This window comes from Anguilla anguilla, chromosome 5, assembly GCF_013347855.1.
Source record: "Anguilla anguilla isolate fAngAng1 chromosome 5, fAngAng1.pri, whole genome shotgun sequence".
Taxonomy (NCBI): Eukaryota; Metazoa; Chordata; class Actinopteri; order Anguilliformes; family Anguillidae; genus Anguilla; species Anguilla anguilla.
In genome coordinates, this window is record NC_049205.1 from 5,685,622 (window position 1) to 5,708,396 (window position 22,775).

The window sequence follows — 22,775 nt, forward strand, 5'->3', positions numbered from 1 at the left end:
TCTGGATAAGAGCGTCTGCTAAATGCCTGTAATGTAATGTAATGTACTCACACCCTACACCTTAAAGGGTTAAATGGAATCCCTGTGTCGGGAGTCTAATTAATTAGCATGTGGAGGGAGACAGCCCCGGTCTCTTCCACTCACTCTCAGGTTGAGTGTCCTTAATTGGCCAGGAAAGATGACAAGCTCACGACTAATGGCACTCCGAGAGTGTTAAAATGTCCTTGGAAGCTCCTGGGGGGGTGGGGGGGTGGGGGTGGAGGTGGGGGGGGGTCAGAGCGGAACAAGGCCTCTGACTAACGCAGGATGACAGGAGGTGCAACTACACGTCGGACGTCGTCTTCATTAAAGCACATTCTGTCTGGGCGCCGCTAGGCTACCTGTCTGGAAGCGCGGTGGTTTATCGTTGGGCTTGCGAGGGGACAACGGAAACACTGTCCCTGTGGATGGGCGCTATACCGCGACGATAATTATCGAATGCCATAACGATCATAACCCCGGTATATAGCGCATCACCTTTCCTTAGGCCTTTTTCTTTTTAATGACACCTGAAGCGGTTGGCAAACAACCGAACTACGGAGGCAATCCGAAATGCTTCCGGAGGAAAAAAAAAAAAAAAAAAAACGTTACCACTGTTATCAGTTGGATGTTGACAAGACAGCCAATCGGCGGCGAGTTCGTACAGCTTCCACGTGGTCACGTGACGTGTTTTTGTCAATGGCGCGGAGCTGCTAAGTGTTTCACGTGGCCTCCGGAGTGTGGTTGTTTACTACCGCGTCAGGTCTAATTAGAGAGAAAAAGACTGAAAGAAAGGCGGTGCTCCACACGGTGGGTACGACCGTTACCGCGTTCGATAATTGCTGCCGCTGTATATCGCCCGTCCCTACCTGCATGCTTCCCAGGAGCAAATCATTCAGCTCAATACCTCCTCCGTGGGTGAGTATGCACAAGGACTAGGCGATTGAAATCCCTTCTCTTGGTCCGTCTAATTCAGCAAATTGTCAAGAGACGGCGAATGCTTCCCTGAATCTTATGCTGCAGAAAACTTAATCTGAGGTAAATGCAATGTCCCTTATAGGAACTATTACGGAGTAGCTACCAAACTAAAGTACCTGTGCTTGAAGCAGATGTTCAATTGAGTGTTTTTTTTTTTCCATGATTTTAAGATGTAGCCCAATATGCAATCAAGTGCAATTAATCACTTCAATCAAACCAGATTTAATTAGTTTGAGATTCAATCAAACACTGAACACTCTTGAGTCGGTTCACTCCAGACAAAGCCTCGATTTTACCATAGCAACACATTAGGGAGCTTCTTGCTCTTGTGGTTTTGATGCAGGGTTCAAACATCACCCCAGCCTGCTGCCAATTACTCTTTGCCTCCTCAAAGCTCCTCCTACAGACGCCACATCACTTTGAAGGAAACAAAGACCCGGACTGTAAATGTGAAACGACAATTAACTGCAGCAGACCTTCACACGCCCCATCCACCTCAGCCGAAGAGGCAGAGGCCCCCAGGAAATTAACATTCGTCCTTAACTCTGATGTACAAATAAATACAAATGTCACTTCTTTCCTTTGACAGTCAAAGCTTGGGAAGTAGATTTTTTTTTTTGCGATAGGCGAACATGGCAAACGGTGTCTGAGAAGCCTATTTGTGTTGTTCAGTTGAGGCACGTTGCTTGAAACCCAGGCCTGTGATGCGATTGGCCGCGTGTGCCATCAGGTCATTTGACAGGTCACACGTCTCATCTGTGATCTCACCTGTCAGTCACATTACCCATGATCCCACATGGCAATTCGGCACCGGGATGACGAATTTGCGATGATGAAACCAATGGATGAGAGGCGTTAAATTTGCACGTTCAGGCAAAGTCAGACTCTGTCTGCGTGTCTCTGTGGCAGTTCGCTGCGTTTGTGCTCTTCTGTTTATTGGCTGCAGTTGTGCCACGGGTCTGCCGCTGTTTATTTTTGGAGATGATGCCTAAATTCACACAGAGATGCAGAGAAATGTGGAGAAAAGGGGTGGGTGAGGGTGGGGTGTTGGGGGGGGGGGGGGGGGGGTTTCGAGGGGGGAATTTACAACATGAATTTAAAAATGTTTAAAGTCAGTTTTTATCCCATATCCTTCAAAGGCTGCACAAGACTATAGCGGTTCCCCTTTGAATATTTAATAGTTTGGGTGTTTGCGTACCTCTCCATTAAACTTTCATGCAAAGTATATTTTTGCTGTCTTCATGGTAGATTTTAGTTTTTTTCCCCCAAATAACAGTGGGACATTATGTGAAACATTGATTGATTTTAAAAAGTCACAAAAAAAAAGCTACCAAAAAAAATCTAATATAGCCACCCATGAAGACGGCCTTCCCCACTTTAAAAGGTCAAATGTGTGCTGGTCGGCTCGTGCCCTGGATTACCCCCGAACGATTTTCAGTGAGAAAGGGCAGATAGCAGTGCCCCCCCCCCCCCACCGCCCCCCCCACACCGCTGACACACCGCTCTTATCTTCGAGAAGCAGCGGCCGAACTTCAGCCGTCTCTCCAGCGGTTAGAGACTCGCCCCGCGGACGCGGCCGGAGACCGCTGTCGTGCCCCGCCCGGTTGGCACGGCAACCACGACCAGGTTTCTACCTGCGTGCGGCGAGGGGTCGATAGACGGATGTTTCTGCCACCCCGCACCGGCCTGAAAAATCGCACGGCCAATAAATCGTGTAACCGCTGTTGCGATTTTATCAGTTACTGACCCCTTTTTTTTCCCAAAATTTGGCATTTAAAAGGGGGCCTCCTCTAAAGTCACGGCTCTGCCACCCAAGGCTAGGGACGATTTCATCCGATTGGCAATAAGGCCATGAGTCATAAGGCATTAACACCTGTCGTAGCCAGTCATAACAGCGTATTATAGCTTGTGAGGGATGTCATTGCACTGGTATAATGCATGGAACTTAACAGTAACAGTAACACTCTGTCATCGCCGGTAATAACAGGAGTTATAACTTGTTTACGACAGTGTTATGCAGGCTTTATGACGCATGGCTCAAGAAAAGTGCAACCCGTTAAACTTTAGCAGTGACTGTTTCGTGTCAAAGCACTTTTACCAGTGTTTCGCAAAGTGGGTTTTGATATATTCTTTTGGAATGGGGAGCGGGGGGTGGGTTAGTACGTGAATATCATCAATCAGAACATTTTTGAGTGGTCTCACGTCTGTTGCATTGACAGGCTGGCATCGAATGCCAAGGACACGGGATAATACTGGCAGCCAAAGCAAGCAGAATGATGGAAACTGTCATGGTTCCTACTGCTGTTTGGCATTAAGCCATGTCTCATTTTATTTTGCTCGTGTTCTCCTTCTCTGTCATTGTTTATTGGTTCATTGGATTATTATTATCTGTTAGCATGCCTCGCTGAGATTAGTCATTTCACGTGCCTCGCTGAGATAGCCATTTCACCTGTCTCTCTAGTCATTAGTGCATTGGGGTTTTCATTATCGTGTTCCCTTGATTTTGGTTTTGCTAGCTTCACCTGTGTTTCTGTGTATTTGTTTGGTGTTCTCAGCCTTTCAGTGCTTGGACTTCATGTTTGCTTCGCGTAACCCCAGCCGTGGGTTCCCAGTTTCTCGTTCTTTTCTGCTTCCCCGGATGTTTCATTTGTTTGCTGGTTTTAACGTTCCCTAGTTGTTATTTTCTGATTAATTTGGTACGGAATAAATCTACTCCGTGCTAACGCTAACACATCTCTGGCTATCCCCGCACTCGGGTCCACCTGTGCTGAGCTCTGATAGGATACAGTGCAGGTGTGTTCCTCATTATCCAGAGCACCAGAGAGCCACACGCTACTACAGGAGGAGCTAGCGCCAAGTTAAAACGAGATGGGTCAAATCGACGGCAACCTGCAGCCTATTGGCCGCCGATGATTCAGGGGGGGAGGAGCTGAATGACTTTACCCCTGTTGCCTAGGTTACACCAACTGACATCACTTTTTTAAGCAGCACTTGGCATCGCTCGGTCCCTCGTCCCAAAAGCCAGAAGAACCATTCTTTTCTTCCATTAGAGCAGACAGATTCAGCTCTCACTCAAGAGTTTGGTGGGGAGCCAAAAAAATGTAATTACTTTTCTGAGATGACAAACCCTGAAAATGATGAATTCTCCCCTCTTCTCGAGCTCACGGCACTACTTGTTTTTGATCGCGGGAGGAGAGCTCGCTCGCCCCAACACTTCAGAGACAACCGAGGGGGTTTGTTATTCTTCGTCACCATGGAAACCGCACCAGTGGAAGACAACACACCAAAAAAAAAAAAAAAAAACTTTGGTACCCCCAAGTTGCCAAACATTTATGCTTAAGATAATATCAGGTGAATTTATTCATTGTTCAGCTCAGTTTTATTTTCACTAACAATGTTTTGCCTGATAATACGAGTGGGAATTCTTTGACAGTAGAAGTCCATCTGTTGCAATTACCATTGTAATTACTTGTGTAAACATCTAGTTAACTTCATACCCTCAGACTGTTTTAACCGTTCCACTGCCATTATCTTCAGTTCAGTAGACCGCCTCTTTATTCCGGAGATAACAGTCTTTGCGTAGCTTCGTTTGCACTTCCTCCTGTGCCCAGTTCTGTAAATAAGCTCCATCATTTCCTTTCGCTGCTTTTGAATGCGCGACTCTCCATGTCGTTTCCTCACCCTACCAGCTTCTCATTTCAAATCCAAACTGCCACCGCTCACTCACAGCGTTCAGTAACGCGCTGCGCGTGACGCTCTTCTCTCATCGCGGTCTTCCAACGCCTGCTTTCACACGGACTCACTTGTTTGACCCAGTTTTAATAAAAACTGAATATGTAAAGTCCCACGGTAATATTCAGAGCAAATCTTGACATTCAGCCGAAAATGTCAAATTAGATTTCAGAGCGATTGCGAGAGACTGTGTCGTCGCGATTTCCTTGCAACGACAAACCGGAGAATCGCCAAAAACAAATCCTACCGGCTTCACCACATCCACCGCTTTTGAGATTGAGATGCTAATTGTAATGGGGAGCGGCCTGTTAAAATCACTGGAAAGGATTCAGTGAAAGAGCCCAAGCAGTTCAGTGAATTTTAAAGTGGGGCTTGTCAGGGAGAGGGAGGGAAAGGCATTCAGGCCGCATATATATTTTTTTCCGTCACCCTTCAGTTAGGAATAATAATGGCCGCTCGGCGCCACACTCCACACTCACCATTCATAACGGGGGGGGGAGGGGGGCAGAGGCTCATTGGGGGTGCGTAACAAGATGGGGGGAGACGGCTGAGACGTGCTGCGGGGAGTCATCGGGGGGGGGCGGGGGGGGGGGGCTGTTTAAAGCTGAGACTCAATGGCCTCCTCATCTTATTTAGAGACAGAGAGAGAGGGGGAGAGAGGGAGGGGAGAGGGAGAGGAGAAAGGGGAGAGAGACAGATAGAGAGCGAGAAAGAAAGAGGAGAGAGAAGAGAGAAAGAGTAGGAGAAAGAGAGGGAGAGAGAGAAAGCAAGAGGGAGAGATAGATAGAGAGAGGGAGAGAGAGAAAGCAAGAGGGAGAGATAGATAGAGAGAGAGATAGAGAGAGAGAGAGAGGGGGGAGACATAGAGAGAGAGGATTGACACGAGAGTGAGATGGAGAGAGAGACAGAGCGAGAGAGAGGAAAGAGAGGGTGGCAGAGGGAGTGAGAGAGAGAGAGAGGGAGAAAGGGGGAGAGAAAGGGAGAGGGGTGACAGTAATGAGAGAGGGAGAGAGAGAAAGAATGCCTTGCATTTGGAATTCATGTGGGAATAGGCACAGATTATGTGTATGGACTACACCTCACTGAACATGCCGATTCACATTTTACTCTGTTAACATAAAGAGCAATTAACTCAGAAACGGGAAGAAACATGGCTGCCCAGCTGGTTCAGCACAAAAGTCTGTCTTTTAGGTGAGACAGTAACCAGTGCCCTTACTCACTTAGGGTCCCACCAACGGAACGGGCAAATTCCTGAGCTGGCAACAGAAACGTCCGCAAATTAAAAGGCCTAGTGAGCACTCCCTCTCCCCCGTCGACTGGCTGGTGCGTGGTCAGAATTCAGCTGCCAATCAGCTATCATGCATAATGCCAAAGTTAAAGTTAAACAGGATGATATATATATATATATATATATATAAATAATTACCTAAAATAAGTTTTTTTTTTTCAATTTTATTATGGAATTGTTACTTAATAAAACCGTCTATAAGCTACAGGAGATTTCAGATTAGCTTTTGCCTTTATTTAACAAAAAAATAATCTTTGGGCATACCCTTAATCACATGTTAACACACAAACTGCTGTTGCAAACAGATTTAAATGCAGTTTTACAGTTTCCAGTTATTTTTTTTTTTTATACTGAATCATTTTCTCATTTTGAATGTCTCCACAGGGGTTTAAGATGGAAGTCACTGCTAAAAAAACACTGAAAATGATAGTTTTGCTGGGAGCTGCACAGTTCAAGTCAACACCATTAACATTAGAAATGCAGAAATAAATTGCTAAGTCCTCACAGGTCTGTCAGTCTGCATTTTCTGCTACTTGACCCAAATCTCAGGGTCCATTTGTAATAGTTTTCTTTTTTCTCCAACCATTTTTTAAAGTAAACTGTATTTTTACTTTTGAGTGGACATGGTGACAAGGAGCAAGTTTGGCGGCAATTCCACCAATACAGATCGGAGCATTATGGATGACCAGGAAGGACTGCATACCTGCTGGGTGGTGGGGCGGGGCATGGTATGCTCCTCCCACTGAGGGCAGGGCATGCTATGCTCCTCCCATTAAGGGTGGGGTATGCGATGCTCCTCCCACTGAGGGCGGGGCTTGTGATGCTCCTCCCACTGGGGGCAGGGCTACATCAGGCAATAGAGGGAAGAAAGCGGACAAAAACAGAGCACTGAAAAAGACTCCAGTGGCTTTGGGAGTTACTTAAAAAAAAAAAAAAGGGAAATGTTTTATACTTAATTGGCTGAGAAGACCGCTGAGTCAGCAGGAAATTTCCATCGCATAATTTCTGTGCTTCACCAACAGTTTGGGAGAGCGGGCTATGTGTGGAATAGCCTGCCAGGTCACGTAGAGGAGGCAGGAACTCAGGGGATTTTCAAGACCAGGCTTGATAAGGTGTTAGATACCATCTACTGTAGTCTGTAGGTAATCTGGAGGTACACTAGGTACAATTTAATCAGGAAAATGGTGAGCGTTGTTGGGCTGAATGGCCTGTTCTTGTCATTATGTTATGCTATGTTATAAAATGAGACTGGCAGCTCTTACCCACAAATATCCTTTTATCTGCAAAAGTTCAACAAGATGCTCTGCGGAAGCTTGGCTGTGCGGTAACCCTGGTGACTGTTTCCAGGGCAGCAACCCTCCACTTGTTCGTAAATCGCTGCTACAGTACCTAGCCTAGCCGCTGTCGTGTTATTTCAGAAGATGTTGACAACAATCAGGCAGCACACAGCAGAACCACAAAACAGCTGCAAACTCCGCACAAATGTAGGTCTGAGCTCCATGACCTCCTGAAAGGGCTGTTTTCAGTGATATGCACACCGTGCTATAAATATGAGATGGAGGTGACAAAACTCTCTCATGGGAACAACCATGAACTAAAAAAGTTAAAGTCAGTAGAAGGGCCTGAAAAACGGAACTGCTCCAGACTCACTGCTGGGTGCTTTTATCCTCCTGAGATCCGGCAAAAAAAAAAAGTATTCAAATTTTTTTTGACATAATACAAGTGTTTTGGAAGACAAAAACATGTTGCATAGGAACTATTTTAAAATATTATTTATTGAATGTCCCTGTAGTGTAGAGGTTTCAGCACAGCAGAATATATGGTTGTTGAGATAAAGACCAGAGACTCTTGTCCCCTACAGGGGATAAAAATGAACTGGGTCTTAGGGGGATATAAAGGAAAAGGACTGAAATCTTCCTGTTTGTGTAGCTGCTGGGTTAATGACAGAGAGCTGCGAGGTAAAGCCCACGTGGGATTTGAACCTGCAGGATCTCAAGACCAAAGCCCCGTGTGGGGGCTAAAGCCACAGAGCCTGGTTTATTTCCCCAGCTGGAGCAGCAGGAGGCCGAAGGGGTCGCCATGGGGACCATGACCGGGCCTTTTCAGAAAGCACCGACCCAGCTGTGCAACCGACCCCCCCCCCATCCAGCTGTGAGCCGTGCACATGTTTCCCAGAAGAACACGAACACGAAACATGAGGAACGGGCACCAAGACCACCAAGACCACCAAGACCAAGAACTCCCTGCGAAAATCTACACGACAGCTTCCCAACTTATCGGTGCTTAATTCTCAGCGATTCCAAAAAAAAAAAAAAGTCTATCAAACTAAATCAGAAGTCCAGGGATTACCGCCAGAGCCCGACCCCAGCAGCTCCACCATCCCTGAGAATAAAAGAATAAAGACACGTCCACCATTTTGTTAGCTTCAGCGTGATGTCACCCCGCATGGATAATCAAAGCCCTGGTTCACAGCAGGACGGGTGGGAAACGCGGTTAGCGCCGCTGCGATTTGCGACGGCCGTGCGAATTTCTTGGCATCGGTCCCGCTTTCGCCCATGGCGTTCGTCCCCGGGCCACATAAACACGCCCGCAGGTAATTTATTTGTCTGAGAAAATGGGTCTGAGGAATCAGAAATCACAGGATAATTAGGTAAATTCTGCACAGATGTTAGGAAGTTTTTTTTTTTTTTCCCCACACAGAGAGTAGTCACTGTGTGGAATAGCTTGCCAAGTCATGTAGTAGAGGTAGAAACTCAGGGGGTTTTCAATACCAGGCTTCATACGGTGAAACTATCTAGTTTGTAGGTAAATTCGTTGTTTTCTTGTGTTCGGTATTTCTGCCTTAAATAACACATTATTATTATTATTATTATTAGTAGTAGTAGTAGTAGTAGTATTGCCACCACCATCTATGCCAATTATACCATTATCATTCATAAATACCATTTAAAATTAAAAAATGAAATGATGTCACCTGGTCAATATTGAAAGGGTATGTCAGGTAGGCATCTAAAGTTTGCTAACTGCTAAACGTCTCCAATGAGCGGAACTTCCAGGGCAGTCTGTCGCCGATATGTTCTTGACCCCATTCCCCTTAGCCCGCCTCTTTAAAACGGCGATTACCATGGTTACATCACCACCTTTCTTCTGTCAAACTGATCATATAACACCCCCCCCCCCCCCCCGACAGCATTACCACTGGTAAACGCCTGGGATAAAAATCGAGTGTATTTTAAAAAGCTTGACCCACTTGACCACATTACATTCGGCTCGCGAAACAGCCCGGTGTTTACACGCTAACAGAAGAGAGAGAATCCACAGGGAAACTTATGAGCCGCGGAGAACAGCAAGGCCCTGAGAGGAGGGAGACAGAGGAAGGTGAGAGGAAGCCATTTTGTGGGCCCTTCCATTAGCATGAATGCAGCACTTAATACGGGCAGCTAAGAGCTGAGCTTGATCGATACCTGGAGGCACTTATCTAAATACGGGCCGGCTCGCAGTCCCTCTCCCCCCATCCACACTTCTCCTCGGCACGGTTAGATTATTTTTCTTTTTAATTGGATGGCGCGGTCCCTTGACATTCTAACTTACTGCTTTTAAATAGTTCCTTTCAAACTGTTTTTTTTCTTGCTCCTCTATAAGCGCTGTTAAATGAATCTCCTCTCTCTGAGGGTAATGCTGTTTGTATCGACGCATTTTTCACAGCAGTTTTTTTTTTTGTTATTTCTTTTTCCTCTGCATGATGTTTAGGTTCTTCCATTTCACAGTGCATTGAGATAAGTACTGGCGGTGGAAGTGGGAGTGGGGGGGGGAGGTGTGGGGGGGGTGTTCCATGAAGGCCTCACTAAAAAAAAACAGTACCACATTACAATAAGGTTCTGTTAACCAAATACCTTAGTCAACATAAGCAAACAAGTTATTAAGAAAGCATTTTTTAAAAAAAACGCTTTGTACTAAATGAGCCATTAGCAATCATGCAAATGAACAAGTTATTTGTTCATTTCAAAATATTTGAAATACTGGTGCCAAACATTTGTGAATGCCCTGGTGAGATGTTTTTGTTAGTTCCTTCAAAGAACAAGTTGCAGTTTTTTTTTTTATTCCAAATGTTTTCGTCGTGTGCATGTCTTCAATAAGGCTGTCCACCAGGAGCGTCAACTTTCCTTTTTTTTACGTTGCGGCGCGTCTCCTGGCGGGTCAGACTCCACGTGCTTGACACGCGCTCGGCTTCATGAAAGGCGGAATTGATTTCTCCGTTCGGTCGGGGAGTGTGAAATTGCACCAACTGTTCCACAACGGGAAAAATATTCTTGTCATCTAGGCAGCGGGTTGCTTTCAAAAACATTTTTTTGAAGTGTTCTTTTTCCTTTGATGGCTTTGTTTCCTGATCGGCACATTCTCCCTTTCGTTGCTATTTTTTGTGTTTTTGTTTCTTTGTACATTGTTTGGTGAGATGATTTTGGTTGATTATACCTGAACCCACAATGGTGTCTGAAGAAAAATAAAAACCCTCAATGTGTAGTTCAAATTTAAGGACAAATGTTGATTGGAACCATATCTGTTTATCATTCCTGGTTTCAAGCAGTGATTCTTTGCTCCCTGACAATTCAGAAATAAGTAAAAACTACGCCTGTCACACAAATTTTAAGTAGAAATCGTGTGGTGTGGAAGCAGAGAAGTCACCAGCTCTCCACAGCCACAGTGTTTGCTGTAGCTCTGCTACACTACGTACGCACTTTCCTGCAGAGATCTGCAAAATTTTTTGGGGGCAAGAAAAGCATCTCACATCTGCTCATTTATTTGTACTGATCACCTGTCACGCAGCTGTCGATACTTAAAGGTCTTCGCCCATCCGACTGACCTTTGACCTTTGACCGACCGAATGCATTCTGGGGAAACGGTGGCATGAAGCCTAATTTCTATTCTGTCAAATGACACTCCCGACAAGAAAAAACGACGATAAAAGAGTCATTCTCTGTTCTGATGTTTTGTCTCGCAACGTCGCGAAACCTGGAGAATTTTGTTACGTCACGGGTGCCGTCGTACTTTGTCGCGCAGTGTGTTTGGACGGTTCACAAAAAGTAAACAAATGGTCAGGAGTTTCCATAGAGACAAGAGACCCCCCCCGCCCTCAGGTCTTGGCCAAAGTTTAAATGCTGTGTGACACCTTTTTGCATTTTTCCAGAGCGACTCTTTTTGAAAGTGTCCCGCTTTCAAATTAGCCTTAGGAAAGGAGAAAGGTAGGAGGGTGTGTTGTCTGTGGGCTGCACACCACACTCCTTTTTAAAAAAAACTTATACAACTGTGCATTATTTGCAAAAAGAAAAAAAAAGAAAAAGCAAACACACTTCCAGATTAATACATGACAGCTACAACTTCAAAACGGCGTGTGACAGAGACTAAACTGCTGACGTATTCACTGAGGTTTTTACGGGAAGCAACGTGGGCATTTTTTCCCTAAATCGGGGTTATTTTCATGTTCGTTTCAGCGTTGTGGTGCTTAAGATGCATATTTTGATATAATTCTGTCCAGGGAGCAATTTGGAAAACTTCGGAAAAAAAAAAACGCTTTCTGCAGACGTTTTTGCTGTGGGGCCGAACGTAAAATGTGCTTGCATTTGCTTTTCAAAGGCAGCTATTATTAAACGTTTAATTGCGTACACACTTCATTTCAGCGTGTTTGTGTTTGTCCCTTCACGGTACAAGCTGTTCATTAAGCCTGTCCGAGACAATCTACGTCTAAACTACCGGTCCCCTGCAGGAGGAAGAATGTTCCGGGTAAGCTCAGTTATTCTGGAAGACTCGACAAAATTCCCAGGAATTTTCATCGCAGTGAGTTAGATTGGAACTTTGAGTGAGCATTGTAGTGACATCGGTTCAACAAGACAAGATGGCGTCAGTCAGACAATGTTATGCCGTTAATTACTCCGAAATGTCTATGTACAGTGTACAAGGATGTTGCCAGACATTGTTAAAAAGACGTTTTTCCAAAAATAAATGCATTCATAAATTAGCACCCCCCCTGGACCAACTTAGAACAAATTGCCCCCCCCCCCCCAATTCCCTCTAGGTGGTGCCATCTGTTGTCTTTTGTTTGTAAACGCGCAGGCCCTGTGTATGAAAAGACATGCCACCCGACTCCCAGGTCAAAGTGTGGTTTCAAGGGCATGACCTTGCTGTTGCCCGATCGCGGAGTTTGGGAAGGCATCCTGGAATTTGGCGGTATCGCACGGAAAATCTAAACGATGGCATCTAGGGAAAGGGTTCAGGAGTCAGCTTGTAAACCGGCAGAGCCCCCCCCTGCCCCCGCCCCTCTTAATCATAAAACGTGTACTTGGCTTAGGCCACCCCCCCCCTACGGGGTGAGCCGTTTGACCCCCCCGTGTGCTTTCAAGCTGAAGGCATGGATGTGTCAATCCCCCCCCCCCCCACACCCCCCACCGCCCCGGCCCCCCCGGTGGCCTGTTCCATCAAGGTTGACGTTGTCAGCGCACGCGCGACCCGATTCATCCTGACAGAACTGTCCCCAGAAGCTATTTCTGACGTCCGTCGCCCTTGCAGTGCCAGGCAAACACACGCCTCCTCTAGAGAGAGCAGCACTCTCCCCCGCCCCTTCCCCCCCCCCACCTCCCCCGCCGTCCTCCCCCCAGCCCAGCTCGCTCCCCCCCCCCCCCCGTCATCTTTCAAGCTGAAGCCGGGACGAGCTCGTCGTTTCATCCGAAGCCAGCGAGTCACAGCGGGGGGCGGAGCTGTCATTTACCTCTCAAAGAGAGAGAGAGATAAACAAATTCATCAAATTAGACCGCGAGTCAAAGTGTGTGTGGATGATCTGCTCCGGTGAGCCAATCATGGCCGCCTAATCATCCCGGGAAATCTGGCACACCTCCATCCCCCAGGTTGTCTCCGCAGATGAAAACTCGGTTCTCGGTTGACCTCACCGGGTAAGCAAAGGTAAAATTTAAAAAAAATTTACCCGTCAAAAAAAAAAAAAAAAACATTTGTATACTGAATTGTTTTACTGAACATGTTTAGGAGGAGTGGACGAGACACTTCTTGGTTGGAAGTGCGTGTGAGATTAATTAAAATGGTTGTAATGAACCTCTGCCACCGAGGCAATGAAACTGTTGATTTAAAATGCAAAGGAAATTCTGAATTGATAACACGCTTTCGTAAATTGCTCACGAGCTGAATGTCCTCTCACACCGATTTGCATGAGCACAGCTTATTAACGAGTTCTCCATTAAGCTTACAAATTTCTGCACTAAATCCGAAATCTTCACGCCATTTATTAATGCTGACGGATTGAGGCTGACACACCTGGAACACCCGAAGCAGGTACAATAACATACACCCCTCGGTAAAACAGCAAGTTTTTATTTTTTAAAAATTACACAGAATCCGACCGGCATAATTAAACAGAACGCTTGCGCCGATAAAACTGAAAGGACCGTTTTGAGAGGAGAGACTTGAGATGTGTGGGGTGAATGAATTGAGCGGATAAGTAAGACCATTACTGCACACTGCTATCTCCATAGCGCTGAACAAAAAAAATAAAATTTAAAAAAACAAACACGCTCTTCCACTTCAGTCAAATTTGCATACCGAAGCAATTTAATCACGTAAAAACAAAGCGCACACATTCAACGAGGTGGCAGTGAGGACCAGCAGAGAAGGCCAAAGTATTTTTTTTTTTTTTCAGAGGGTATTAATCATGATTGGAGATTTTTTTTAAAGGATTTTTAAAGGAAGAGGAAAGGGAGAAAATCTTGGAAAAGAGCAGGAAGCCACATGAATGGGGGGAAATACTGAGGGGGGGTGGGTGGGTGGGGGGGCTTATTGTTAGCATCTGGAAACACTTGTAAGCCCCCCCCCCATCCCCCCATCCCCCCATCCCCCCCTGGCAGGGAAAAGGTCAATCCGCATACTTGTATCTGCTAATCCTTACAGGTTGGAGTGGACACGCACATCACATTAGTGCAATTACATTGCATTAGAGCAACTCACACAACTTCTGCATTTTCACATAGAATCCATTTATACGGCAGGATATATACTGAAGCCATCAAGGTTAAGCACCTTGCCCAAGGATACAATGGCCAGTATCCTAGTAACGGCTCATGCTTTGTACATTTAAATATATTAGTTGATTACTTGGTCATGTTAATTACTCTTACTCTGTTTTAACACATTTTAACACATTTCCAAACCCCATCCAGCTACAGATGGCAACAACAAATCTGGAAAAATATGAACAGTTTTCAAAATACAGGAGGAGGCATTGATCCATATACGCTGCATTAATAGGTATGCACTCACAAAACAAGTAAACCTGAAAATCCGCTGGCTTTATTCTTGGTGAGGCCTTTTTCCGTAAAGCCACAATGACAGCATGTCCTTTGAAAATGTATAAACACTTTGCAACGTGTCTTAATTTATTATTTCAAAAAAGCAAACAGAGCACGTTCTCTGGAAAACACAATCTGAATGTGCTTTTTTTTCTTTTCTAACATTAAAAGCTGCAGCTATGAAACCTTTCGGCTCACTGTTATGACTGCAGGAATGACCTACACGACTGTGGAAATGACTGAAGGCTCAGCCGATGATTTTATCTGGATTGGGAGGGAAAGCTTTGAAGAGAACCTCCTCAGAGGGGTTGGTGGGGGGGCCCCCCCTTACAAAGCCCCCTGTGGGTTTGGGGGTTTGATCCAAAGCCCCCTGTGGATGGGGGGGTTCTCTCTGAAGCCCCCTGTGGGTTGGGGGGGGGGGGGGGGGGGCGGGGGTTCTATGTTGCGGTTTTTACTTGTTTCTGGTCCAGTCTGCTCTGAAGCGCCAAAGCATGGCCCATCTGTTGGCCAGTCATCCCACAGCGAGGCGGGATGTGCGCTGATTAATATTCGCGCTCGCCGGTCGCCGCGGGAGACGGAATGCGTCTCCTCCGAGCGGGGCTCCTGCGCGGCGGCTTGACGTGATGTCACGAGACGGCGGCCAACGCGGCGGAGAACGCCACCGGCTTTGACGGGCCTCGCTTTGTTCAGTGACTGTGTGTGTGTGTGTGTGTGTGTGTGTGTATGAGTGTGTGTGTGTGTGTGAGTGTGTGTGTGTGATTGTGTGTGTGTGTGTGTGAGTGTGTGTGTATGTGAGTGTGTGTGTGTGAGCATGTATGTATGAGTGTGTGGTTATTTGTGATTGTGTGTGAGTGTGTGGTTATATGTGATTGTGTGTGGTTATTTGTGATTGTGTGTGTGTGTGGTCACACAGTCTGTCAGTCTCAGCGTTCCCAGCAGGGCTGTGGGACGCCTGTGGTGAGCGGGACGGCGGGACAGCGGGGGGGGGGGGGGGGGCTGCGTTTCGTTTCCGGCTCCAGGGCCCCGTTCCTGGCGGTCGCCGCGCCCGTTTAGCGGGACTGAGGAGACGGCGGAGGACGCCGATCTCGCCGAACGCGGCGCCGGGTCGAGCCGAGGCCAGCGATTCCTAAAACCGACCAATCACCCGTCGGGGCCGTCAGCGGGGCGTCAGCGTCCCGAGCCGCTCTGCCGGCGGGACGGTTTACTTTAACCTTGCGCCCATTACGGAGGGGAGGACAAACACAGGCGCCTCGTTATTAAAAACCCCCGGCGTGCCCGTTTCCCAAAATACGCTCTCACGGTGCATTCTGGGATAGGAGCCAGTTATTTCACATACAAAAAAACCTGCAAGAGTAATGGAACCACCCTTTTTCCATTTATATTGATTCTACACTGGTCTGTGTGGCAGTGTTAACAAAATTTCCTATCATGGAAATTAAAGAAGCAAAATGAAAATACAAACACAAGTACAATTTTTATGCAAATGTACTGGGGGTTTAGGCCAGGGTCGACTGGGAAGCAAATTATGACAAATGTTTGTAAAACGGGCAAAACAAATCATTTTTTGATATGATTTGAATGACAGAATGAAATGGAACACAGTAGAACATTAGAGAATGTTCTTGATTATGATGTAATGCACAAGTACACGGTACACATACTGGGCTTGTGAATTATAGAATGCAATAGACTATGATCGAATGCCATAGAACGTGATAGAGTATCATATAAGGAGACTGAATGTCAAGTACGAATATACAGCAGAATATCAAATAAGCAGCAAACAGAAGATGAAAAAGACAAAAGTAGAAACTAAAGGTTGCATTTCTCTCGCACTTGCAATTTAAGTGACTGTTTCTGGGTGAAATTGGGTCTTGGATAAGATAGTTAAGATGCCATATAAGCAGTCAATAACAAGCTCAGTTATTACAAAGGCTGAAGTTACTGCCCTTGACCTTTTTATGGCAGAATAAGTGACTCAATCATTTTCAATATGTGGGGAAACAACATTTTCATCATCTTCAGCTCTGTCCAAATCAACTCACAAATGCTGGACACGGCAGGAGACAAAGTAAACTTGGCAAACACATTCTTTTAAAATTTAAAACTTCAATACAAGGTCCCACTTGGCCAAAAATGTGAGCCACTGTATTTTTACACACATTCCTCCCTCCCCTCTTTCCCCTGTCAATTTCCAATGGCCAATTATGCCTATCAGGTCATGCTCAGCGGGACCAGAATGCAACACTTGTACACTGAAACTGTACAGTGAAACTGCAGCTGAAACTGCACACTGATGCTTTCCAAGGAAGTGCTGTCATGACAACTTCATCTATCCATCTTGTAGACACAATTGCCCAGCAAAATAATTTATTTTATGTGCTTTGCACTCTGCAAAACAGTGTGAGAGGTCACAAATAAATTTAAAAAACTACGCACAGGGTTGTTGGATTGTCCATTTGCATCTTCTTTAAACTGGGGGGAGGAATGTATTCCTCAAAACTTATTTAGCACTAAAACAAGGTGAGGGCATCGAAGCAACATTAATGTGGGACAAGCGTCTCCTTTGATAGCAGGTTGTGCATGCAGAAAGCACGCTTTCCTTCCTTTAGTGCCCCCGGGGTAGGGCAGAGAGAAAGAAGAAAAACAAACATTTGTTGGCACAGATTACAGCCCGCTTCGTTAAAACAATCATTTATCAGCCACTGGAGGAAGATGAATGGGATTAATTATCCGCCGACACTTGTTTACCCCTTATTATTTCCTTTTCCTTTTTTTCAGACCCGCAAAACGGAAGTCGCACAGGAAGTCAGCAGAGTACACACAAGGAGGAGTTCTGCGCTCCTATTGGCTGGGCAAGTTCTTGGGTGGGGGGGGGGGGGGGGTGGGGTGGAGGAGTGTTTGTATTATTTACATAAATAATAAATAAATTTGTCAATTACTGCTCGGCAAACTAGATGGTGGGTTAACAATACAAGTCAAATTCAACGTTTTAGTCATCATAATCCCATGGAAATTTGTTGTGAAAGAAATTATTAAGTCAGTTAGGTAGCTAACAATAACTGGTGTATTGGTTTCTTTTCTTTTCCACCATACAGTATGTGTACAGTATGAGCCTTCAAAGAGATGGATTGACTCATTAACTACAGTAAATTAACTTGCTAATTAAATCAAGCAAGCAAGCTAATTTTATTTAGTTACAGGACCTTGCTGTCCATCTACGTATATATAAAAACAGTGACTATATGTTAATTAGCTGCAGGCATCTCTGTTCTTGTTAAGTGCAGCGAGTGCAAACACTAATTACAGCACACACATTTTATACGAGACGCATTTTTACAAACAGACGTTTCCTGGTGAGACTTCCCATGAGATTTCTCAGGGTATCAAGGCAATGACTCTCAGGGGGAATCTAACCTGAAAACCATGATGTGAACAGCCAGTTCCCTCAACCAACTGCTGCAAAGTCTCATTTAAATACTTTCATTAAAACAAATGAAAATTAATTGCTCGTGTTTCAGGTTTTTTTTGTTTTCATCCTATGAATGTAACCATCCTGTCGAGCCAGCGAAACATGAAAACTGATGGTTAATATTTTGCCTACTGACATTTTCCCTTTTTGGTTCGATGCGTTGATAGATTGATGCATTTCGTCTCAGATGTAAAGTCAATGATCGCGGTGGATGACAATGAATATGATGAAATGGCGGCCCGGTAATTGTTTTTGGAGCATTAATCTTTTCAGTGCAATTATAATCGTTTCGTTTGATTAGGCCTTTAGGAGCTTATACATCACGTTTAGGTGTCCGCACGCGGCGCGATATCCCATATCGAGTGAACACCCCAACAGCAAACCAGAACGTGCTATTAATCTGCAAATTATGACTGTATCTCTTAAGGTAGAAACATAGTTAAGCTCACATGCACATTTTTACCATAGAGGGCACTTGACATGCAGCTTGTGCAGCAGACTGACAATGCTGGACTGACCAGAGGGGGGCAGTAGTGTGCAATGAGACCTGGACCTCCTGCCAACTGCACCCCCCCCCCCCCCCCCCCCCCCCAATTAACAGCCGATTAGACACCTCTCTGCCAGCCAAATTCCCAACAGAAAATGTTGCTTTGCTTCTGTTTCTTATGATTTTCCTGTTCCAACACTTGCTCTGAAATACCTGTACTTCCTGCATACACTTTTACTGTGCTTATGTAGAAATTTTTCCTTTTATAGTTATTCTGTTTCTTTTTTATTCGGTTTTCTTTTTTCGGTTTGCGTTAAACTCAAATACCGAAGCGTTATATTGATTACTACATTGCGAATGTTTACATCATTGCCATCAATTGTATATTCCAATTTGAAATAAACAAAGCCATAACGAGGATGAAATTAATTAAAGAATGCGTGATTGTGTGTAGCTGATGAATGTCTTCATAATTCTTTGCTCCATTTGATTCTCTAATTACTGAAACAAGTCTGGCAGGAGAATGACATTCGGTGTCAGTCAACTTTCGCGTGTTACAAGATGCAAAACACCTTGGGTTAAGCTCACTGGGGCATAAGAACCCGCAATACTTACTATTTACATAAAGTACCAGTATAAAGTGTGCTTTCATGGGAATGCACACACTTTGCTCTTAATAATTATTAATGAAGATGATTTAAAATGTGTATGGCCTGAAGCCTGTAATTTCAGTGAAATTATTTATAATTCCATTTGCCCAGAGGAAAGGATAGCCTCACCAATTGATGGAGACACGTTCCAGAGATCAGATAGAGTAGCTAATATTTGAAATATTTTTTTTTATGATAACATATTACTGTTACACCTTTAATCATAGAGCATAGATAATATTATATACAATTAATTACAATTTAAGAATTGGGGGGGGGGGGTATAATTTTTAATAATTTTTTACAAATGCTATAAACATGTGACTGAATTGTATTTTTAATTTCTGTTCATACCACCAGAATGCACTGAACAAGCGCAGTACTACTTATGTGAAAAGGTCAGGAGTTAGTAGCTTTACGGGAACACTGTGAAACCTGGACTGACGTCTGGGAAGGGAAAGGGTCTCCTGGTCTATGTTAGGACCGTCCCGCGACTGTCAGCTTCAAAGCGGCCCCTATAATGACGTTTCCCAAATTGGAACACCGGGGTTTGGCGTCGGGGCATTAGGGGTCTGCAGCGTTCGATTGGGCGTCTGGTTTCTGAGCTGGAGCTTACCGGCAAGTCTTTGATGGCTTCCATCACCCGTCCCGTCTGACGTGGTTTCCATCGGACCGGAGCGGCTCTATCGAACACAAATCTGATACCCGACCCTCTGGACGAAACCTCCAGCCACAGTCTCCTCCCCAAACTTGGAATGAAAGGGAGAAAAGGGAGCCCAGATAAAATAAAATGTCTATTTTTAGGAGAGGTTTTTTTTTCTTCTTTTTTTTTTGCTCTTAAAAATTCCGCAGCCCCATTACTAATGCAAAGACGCTATGTTTGAGCAATTTATCCGATATCCAATTAACGGTTCCCCACAAAGATGCTGTAAAAGGTCACTTTTAACACTTAATTTAATCTCGAGATCAAACGCAAATACGGTGACTTTTTCAACTGAACAATCATTAATAATGATGAACGGCTCTTTCCAAAGCAGACGCAAGTTCTTGTTTTTTCCCCACTTACCGTGTTTTGCTAACGATTTTAAATATTTAATCATAGGATGCTCAGATGCTATTCAAAGCCATAATCAATATTTTATTCAAAACACAGCAGCATTTGCTCTTAGCCAAAAGTATCAGCGCTGCATTTTAATTCATTCCTCTTTCTGACAAGAGTTCATATTTCATATTTCAAATTTTGATTCTCGCCACAACAGCATCATAGATTTGATACAGTAAACCCAGATGGACATCACCTGCTTTCCTTCCGTCCGTACTAATTCTTAAACAGGATAGAAACAACTGTTTACTGTAATGCATCATAGTTTGTGAACTGTTCCACTGCAGCATTACTTTTTTTTTTTTTTTTTTTTTTTTAAACGCGGCCATGCCTATTTATACATATTCACAAGATCCATCGCATTGCAACATTTCATATTTCACAGATGGGAGACTGAGCGGAACACCTGTGTGTGCGGAGAATCTGTGAACATGCGGAGCGAGTCCTGTCAGAACACGTGAATATTATTACACCCTTTGTGGTCATGTGATCATACTACATGACACCCAGAGGCACAGGGGAGGTCTCAGGGGAAGCCCAGAAGATCACATAAATACATGAGACTATATGTTCAGGACCCCTTTTTTATGGGGTGTTTGGCGATGGGAGACATGCGTCTGCGGGCGCTATATACATCCGTCCGAGATTTAAACACCAAAAATAACTTTTTCAAACTGTATGATTGACTAAAACAAATCTATAAATGAAGGTTAAGGGCATTGGCTGAATGCAGATGAGTTATACTGTTCTGATTGGTCGGGCTATACAGCAGAAAGAACTGTTCCCCCGATGGTAAGGCCGTAAGATGGAAATATGGCGCGAAGAGTAATGTACCCAGCATGCAATGCGGTCGGCAGTGCAGCATTAGGACTGAGTCTGCAGTTCCAAGGTCTCGGGTGCACCCTGGGCTAATGCACTCAACCTGTACCGCATCAGTACACACACAACTGCACAAACTGACTGCGTAAATGACTGTGGGCAGTTTAAGTCGCTTTGGATTAGTGCATCAACTAATCGCCATAATGTAAATGTAATGTAACCTGTAATCAGGTTAATCCGGAGGGCCAGTTAACACGGTGCACTTATTACACCTGAAACATTATACCATGTACAAGCACACCCCACAAAAGAGAGCTGGTTGATATTATGACTGATTCCACACGAATATTACAATGGCAGAATGATCAATATTTTATTGGCAATATTTTTATTGGCTATCTCCCTGCCCCCCAAAGGGCTTTTGCTTTGCATACACAAACAGCTCAGAAAATTACATTTAAGGGGCGATAACAGATCCATTATCCTCCTTTTGTTCTCCATCATATCTGAGCTGTTTAGTGCCAAGGCGATAATGTCTGAGCACCGAGCCCTTGTCCATTTTAATCACACACAAAAGAGAGGAGGAATTGTGTGAGAATGGACTGCAACTCTATTTCATCAGGTCATTAGAAAAAACTGAAAACATGAAGGTCAATTTGGTTCAACGTGATATAAAAATCCACAGCTGGTGACTGAGGGGATTGTCTGTTGTCTATTCTAAATTCAACCAATTTCGCTTAACAAGAAACCTGACCTTATCTTATGGATTTCGTCTTACAGAGAGAGGCCGGGATCGAAAAGCCCTACGGACGAGCTGAAGGTAGAGGCTTTGCCTCGTCAGCTCAACTTCATCGCTGGAAGGCGCCAGAGATGAAAGGGTTGTATGAGCGACCGCCCACAATCCCACACTGGATCTTTCAGGGCACCGGCAGTGTATTATCATGGTTAGGGAACTGGGCTCGTAGCCGAGAGATTGCAAGTTTGAATCCCGGTTGGGGCAATGCTGCTGTACCCTTGAGCAAGGTGCCTGACCGGAAGCCGCTTCAGTAAATATTTAGCCGTGTAAGGACAAGAGCATCGGAGTGCTTCACGCGTTTTCTCTCTGAGGGAGCTCACACGGACACCATCTTCACCCCAAATTCAGCCCCAGATATCAGCCATCACAAAAAAAAAACGGGAAGTTACGGCAGAAGTTCGGAGTCGAAAGATCCGGATTGTTATTCTTCTCACTGTTATTTCACCTGTTGCGATTATGTCAGAGAGCAAGACCGAGGCTTGCGGTAATTGTTGTAGAGAGAGAGAGAGAGAGAGAAAAAAAGAAGTTATTATGCTGATTAGTACAGTCTTCTGTTTTTGGGCCGCGTGTCTTTTCCGATAGCGGCTCGCAGGCGTCGAGCAGCGCCGGTGATTGCGCTCAACGGGCTGCCTAATTGGCTAATGCATTCGGCACGATTAATAACACGCGCGTGCTCGGAGTAATAAATCACCAGTTTTTAAAAACGTCGGTTACGCGGCCCGCGCACCTGCTCGGCCCGGGGGGGGAGGCGAAACGCGTCGGCTTCGTCTCCACGGAAACACGGCGACCGAGCGTTGCGAATTCCGGCCTCTCCTTTTTTTTTTTTTTTTTTGGGGGGGGTTTCGACCTTCGCGACAGATCAAACGCGACGGGCCGGGCTTCACCTCAAAGCACCCCCCCGTCTGCATCATTGATCTGGCCGTTTTTGTACGTGTAAGATTACACAGGCTAAGAGCAGGAAAAGGTTAGCGGTTAGGAATGTGTCAGAGGAAGAAGCTGCAATTAACTGCCTGGCCTGTCCTCTCCTCCCTCCATCCAAAAAAAATTATTTATCATCTTTCATCCTCAATTAGTGATTCGGTATTTGA

The 22,775-nt window shown here is 45.0% G+C and overlaps 1 protein-coding gene across 1 annotated transcript in view; it reads right to left on the minus strand.

Annotated features, from left to right (window-relative positions):
- The window catches only part of gfra4a (GDNF family receptor alpha 4a), a 194,524-nt gene extending 174,809 nt beyond the window's left edge, over positions 1-19,715 (minus strand). Inside the window, exon 1 of the mRNA XM_035417845.1 lies at positions 19,587-19,715. Within this exon, the coding sequence (XP_035273736.1) occupies positions 19,587-19,610 (24 nt within the window). The 5' untranslated portion in view covers positions 19,611-19,715. The remainder of the gene's footprint in view (positions 1-19,586) is intronic.
- Between the last annotated feature and the right edge of the window lie 3,060 nt (positions 19,716-22,775).